This window comes from Poromitra crassiceps (assembly GCF_964638095.1).
Source record: "Poromitra crassiceps genome assembly, chromosome: 4".
Taxonomy (NCBI): domain Eukaryota; kingdom Metazoa; phylum Chordata; class Actinopteri; order Beryciformes; family Melamphaidae; genus Poromitra; species Poromitra crassiceps.
This window is the reverse complement of record NC_139626.1, coordinates 27,605,158-27,611,092: the sequence shown is the minus strand read 5'-3', so window position 1 is coordinate 27,611,092 and position 5,935 is coordinate 27,605,158. Positions and strand designations below refer to the sequence as shown.

Sequence of the window (5,935 nt, the reverse complement as noted above, 5' to 3'; positions counted from 1 at the left end):
ACGCCAAACCAAACCCCACAACCACACACCCAAACCCTGCTAGCTATCTCCTAGCCTCCAACAACCCCGAGCTATTCCGCTCTCACTCACAGCTCCCCTCCCCCAGCCAATCACAGGTGAACCCCTCTCTCTCACCGCACCCACTGGCTGTACGCTGCCTTCACGTAACCCCGTAAATCCCCACAGACATGTCCCATGTTTACTTACAAAACCCACATAGCTACAGTATCCTCTGGCTCCCTCACCTGTGTGCTGCTCCAGAGTTCACTGGCTGATTCAAACTCAGCTCACCTGTGTGCTGCTCCACTCTGGAGCGCTGTGTGTGCGTGCGTGTGTGTGTGCGTGCGTGTGTGTGTGTGTGTGTGTGTGTGTGTGTGCGTGCGTGTGTGTGTGTGTGTGTGTGCCTCCCTCCCATACAGCCCTCCCATGTGGGTGTGCTGGCGCTTCCTGCCCGGCTGCATGTCAGACACGCCGGTGGGCTGCACGCTCACCACGCTGTACGGGAACACGCTGCGCCTCGACCACACCTTCACCTCGGCCGGCGTCCACTGTCTCGACATCAGCGCCCGCAACGACATCAGCAAGCTGCAGACCTCCTACAGCCTCTACGTCAGGAGGAACCGTGAGTGGAGGGACGGAGGGAGAGAGAGAGATGGAGAGACAGGCAGAAAGAGAGAGAGAGATGAGATAATTAGAGGTAAGGGGAGGGAGAGGGAGAGAGAGATGTAGGAGGGAGAGAGAGAAAGAGGGAGAGCGACATGGAGGGAGAAGGAGAGGGAGAGAAAGAGAAAGGGGATAGGGGGAAATATAGGAGAGGGGAGAGAGATAGAAGGGGAGAGATGGAGAGTGATATGGAAAGAGAGAGTAAGAGAGAGATAGAAGGGGAGAGGGAGGGAGAGATAGAAGGGGAGAGAGAGATAGAAGGGGGGAGGGAGGGAGAGATAGAAGGGGAGCGAGATAGAAGGGGAGAGATAGAAGGGGAGAGAGGGATGGTGATATAGAAGGAGAGGGAGAGATTGAAGGAGAGAGGGAGAGGGAGATTGAAGGAGAGAGGGGGAGAGAAAAGGACAGAGGGAGTAAGAGAGATATAAGGAGAGAGGGAGGGAGAGAGATATGTACTGGTGTTAACCAATTTAGTAATATAAACATATCAAAATATATGAAGCTAAGCTATGTACTGGTGTTAATCAATATATATCAAACTATGTACTGGTATTAATCCTAAACTAAATCAATTAACCATTAATTAACCAGTAATAAGGGAGGGCTGTTTCCGTATTATCTTATTTTATTTGTGTCATTTACTGCGTTAGTGTTTCAATGTAACATTTCGACTACATTTCGACACTTCCAGCATCAGAGTTTTTCCAGTTTGCCGCAGTCCACATTAGTTGATTAGTTCCAGAGTGGAAACAGTGAGCGTGGAGGAGTCCAGGCCCATCAGAGCAGAGGGAGATAACCGGCCAGCACATGTCTCCTGTGGTCAATTGATGCACCGCTGCTGGAGCGAGGCAGACACAGAGAACATGTGATCCAACTGAAACTCATGATCATTTGATTTATTAGGGGCACGGTGGCGCAGTGGTAAGTGCTGTCACCTCACAGCTAGAAGGTCCTGGGTTCGATTCCCACCTGGGACGCTGTGAGCGCTGAAGGAGTGCGTGCCCGTCCGCATGTCCTCGAGTGCCCACCGCCCGGGTGGGGTCGTCAGAAGGGCCTTTCTGTGTGGAGATTGGATGTTCTCCCCGTGCCCCCTGGGGGTTTCCTTCATATAGGAACCCCACACCAAAACATGCAATATCCTGGTCGCTGATGTGGTGCCTCCTCTGGTTGTTAGGGGCGCCTGTTCAGAGGGAGGGGAACTCGTTGGAATAGCATAATCCTCCAACGTGCTATGTTCTACTGGTGAAGCTTCCCCTGTCAGGTGAAAAGTAGCGGCTGGCTACTGCCCATGTCTCGGAGGAAGCATGGAGCCAGTTTCGGCTCTCCCCAGATCGGCAGAGGGTGGAGCAGCAACCAGGATAAATACATTAAAATTAGCACTAATGGGGGATAAAAATGGGATAAAAAAAATCAGGGAAAAAAGATATATATATATACAGTATATGCTATACAGTATGCAATGTGTCTGGGTACATGTCTAGGTATCAAATAATACATATCTGCTTGCCTTGTTAAGTGACAAATAACTTCTAGTTTTGTAGCCTATTGCTGCTACTTCCACGATTTCTACCAGTGGTTCTTAAACTGGGGTCGTTTCCAAAATGACAAGTTTAATTTCACTAGAATTCAGTTGAAATGACCCCAACTAGAGAAAAGTCACTGGCATCTGTTTCACTCTCACACATTATCTCATGTTGGAACATTCAAGTTTAGCTCATCTTATCAAATCTTCAGAACCATATGGAAGATACAATTCACAAAATATTTGTTGTTTTATGTGTACATTTGCTAGCTTTATGGTATCTTACCTTATAACAGATCCTTAAGCACTCTTCTGTACTAAACATTGTTTTTATCTGTTAACCACAGTGAACAGCAACCTGCTCTTCATTCTGCCATGTGTGGCCGTTCTTGTAGCAACCTTCTCCTTCATCACGATCACTGCCTGCCGGCCTCGCCATCACAACAGGCCACAGGTAAGGACCTACTGCACCCTATAACCCAACCACACAAATATAAACTATTGTGCTCATCATGTAAACTGTCATTGGGATAAGCAGTGGTTAAATTACATGACAGAAAATAAAGAATTGTCACATTATATATATATATATATATATATAAATATATATATGTAGTTATATTATAGTATACTGGGTTCAGATCCATGCTGTTGCGCAGTTTGATTCTCCAATCACCAGCATGACACAATTCTTTGCTAATGCTACGTTCAAGTGCTGTTGGAAATATCGTAATTATACACATGAATGTCCCAATAAAGTGGTAAATACAACTGGAAAATCCACTTGATGGCAGAGAGCATGTATTGTAAACTGTCCAACAACTGAGTAAAAGTTTGCCATTTCTATGTAAAAAAAATTTTTTACCGGTATGCAAGTTTCTGCTCCCATTTAGTTTAACTTTTAGGTCACACATTTTTTGTTTTTAATAAATTAATAGAAAACATAATTTATCTTAATTCTGCAATCTTTTATTCTAAAAATAAAACAGCCACAACAAAATTAAGAAATTGTTTAAACATCCATTTTTCAAATAATTTGTCCAACCAAAAAGCAGTGCATGGTAAGTCGTACATCATGAGGTTAAGAGGTTAAGAGGAGCAGGAAGGCAACATATGACCACAAGGAGGAAGTCTGCGCCAGAGTCCAAAATGCTTGTCACGTGATTCATGTAGATTAATTCTATAGGCTCCATTCTAGCATCGACCTATACCTTCAAGGATAGTTCCAGGAAGTACGTGGCAGGCCGTTTGAATGCATAAAATAATGCTATAATAATGCTGATAATATACAATTTGATTCTTACGTCGTACCCTTTCAAAGTACACACACACACACAAACAGTCCATTCTACAGCTCTGCTTAATCCAGAACTTTATTTTTGGGAACTATTGCGAGGTAAAAAAAAAAGAAAAAAGAAAAAAAAGAGAAAAGTAGTAGTTTAGTAGTATTTTGTTTTTCAATGAGTTACGGGTATTGATGACTTAACTTTCATTAGTTAATGGAAATGTATTTAATTTAAAGGCATTTGTTAAAAAAAAGAGAAACAGCATTAAACTGATTGACTTTAATTGAACACAAGTGTTTGTGAATTCGCAGATTGCTGCGTCCAGTAATGCTATATTCCTGAAGAACGACGGCAGTGATGGCCCCAGCAATATTCATTTCAGCTTCTCCACCGCGGAGAGAGGAGAGAGCCAGCCACTCCTCATGCAGTATGGGACTCATTACACCTAATTGTCTGCTGGTTTACTCCCACAGGCCATAAAACAGAATGTATGCATGTATGTACTTTACATATTCAAATGTACAAAGTGACAAGATCCATGATATCTGTGTAAACTTTTGCAAGCAAGCTATAGATTAAGTTGGCTTACCCAAACAGGGCAAGTGATTTTGGGAGTGGGTGAGTTCAGAAAGAGAACTGGCCCAGGTGGCAAGTGGGATTTTCAGAGCATAAAGCACACAGCGATTTAACAAATCAACATTTAGTTCAAGGTGTTAGAGAAGTAACAGCAAACCTTAGCAGCCTGCATGTTATCTCTGCAGTTCCACCTTAAAAACAAAAACAAGACAAGATATAAAACAGATCGGCATAGTTTCAGTGAGTAAATCACTCTGAATGCTCCATCACTTCAAACTTTATAGTGTACAGCACAATCCTTTTCTACACATCATGTCTGTTCTATAGACGGTTTTAACTTGACAACATAAACATTCTCAATTGCCCGTAGCCAACTTTCTGTTGCAGTGAGTGTGATGCTAATACGATAGCTGACAGGAAATAAGCTAGGTTTCAAACTGTTCCCTAGCAACACAATTCTGTGAAAACCCTCTATATTTAGCAGTGTCTACTTACAGTAATAAAAGGAAGTAAACGTTATATTATTGTGGATCATGTGTGGACTCGGTGTGGACACTCGGACTCATGTGTGGATTTAATTTTTGTTTATATCAAAACGCTTCATCACATGCATGTCTCAAAGGACTTTGCAGAGAATGAGTCTAACTAGACAATCACACAAAACATAATTAATACACACACACACACACACAAACTGAGCAATTACGTGGTTACTCTGCTGTGTGTAATCATGTGTCTCTTCAAGTCTCGATTTTGACAAAAACTTTGATCACAGACCGAGCAATTCTTAGAGACACACACGTCTTTTCAATGGACAAAATGTACATGTGGACTTCATGGCACAATTCAAACGGGATTAAAAAAAAGTATTGTCTCTCGCTGTTCACCATTCATATTTTTTAAGACTTTGGTACACATGGTGAGGCAGGAAGTGACGTCCACTTTGGCGCTCTATAAACAAGCTGCTCATCTCGAAAACAAGCGAGCTAACATTATTGACAGTGCGGTTAACAGACCGTTCACCAAACTCCATTGGGAAAACAGGGCTTTTTAACATGGCTGTCTTTCAGACAAGTTTTCGTGGCTTGGGAACAAAAATAATATTTGGAGGTCCTGTCTTCATTTTTCACAAGATATGGTTGTCGCAGATCCCTGCACTACACCACTTCACCATAGCTATGCGCTACAGCCACCCCTAAATGCCCAAATATGGGTGAAAATGCCCGTATGTGTGTCTCAAAGAAGTAAATAGTTTCTCTCCTGTATGGACTCTCATGTGTGTCTTCAGGTTTTCATTTCGAGTAAAACTTTTACCACAGACCGAGCAATTATATGGCTTCTCTCCTGTGTGGACTATCATGTGTTGTTTCAAGGTGTCTTTACGACTAAAACTGTTCCCACATACTGAACATTTAAATGGCTTCTCTCCTGTGTGGACTCTCCTGTGTCTGGTCAAGTCTATGTTATGACCAAATCTTTTACCACAAACTGAACAACTAAAGTGTTTATTCCCAAGAACTTCCCTGTTTTTCTGTGAGTCGAAGAGAGACTGGGGTTCACTAGTTTCCGTCCAGTCATCGATGTATTCAGGCTCAGAAGAGTCTGAAGTCTTGCCACTAGCACTGGCTGGTTCTGATGCTCCACAGTCCTCTCCCTCAGCTCCTGATTTCATATGTGCAGTTGAGCTGCTGGCTAGAGGCTCTGCCTCTCTCGTCTCCTCAGGTTGCCTTTGATGAAGCTGTGATGACTGAGCTTTCTCATCATCATATTCACTCTTCACAGGAACAGGAGTGAATTGGAACTTGGTGAGATCAGCCTCCTCCAGCTCTTGAAGCTGCTCTCCCTCCTGGCTGATCCAGAGTTCCTCCTGTTCCCCTTTAATGTATGT

At 43.3% G+C, this 5,935-nt stretch overlaps 1 protein-coding gene across 1 annotated transcript in view; it reads left to right on the top strand.

Moving 5' to 3' along the window:
• Positions 1 to 4,256, top strand: part of tmem130 (transmembrane protein 130) — a gene marked incomplete at its 5' end in the record, with an annotated part of 5,935 nt that extends 1,679 nt beyond the window's left edge. The window contains 3 exons of the mRNA XM_083635857.1: positions 420 to 622; positions 2,533 to 2,639; positions 3,783 to 4,256. Of these exons, the coding sequence (XP_083491983.1) occupies positions 420 to 622; positions 2,533 to 2,639; positions 3,783 to 3,920 (448 nt within the window). The 3' untranslated portion in view covers positions 3,921 to 4,256. The remainder of the gene's footprint in view (positions 1 to 419; positions 623 to 2,532; positions 2,640 to 3,782) is intronic.
• Positions 4,257 to 5,935: the final 1,679 nt, after the last annotated feature.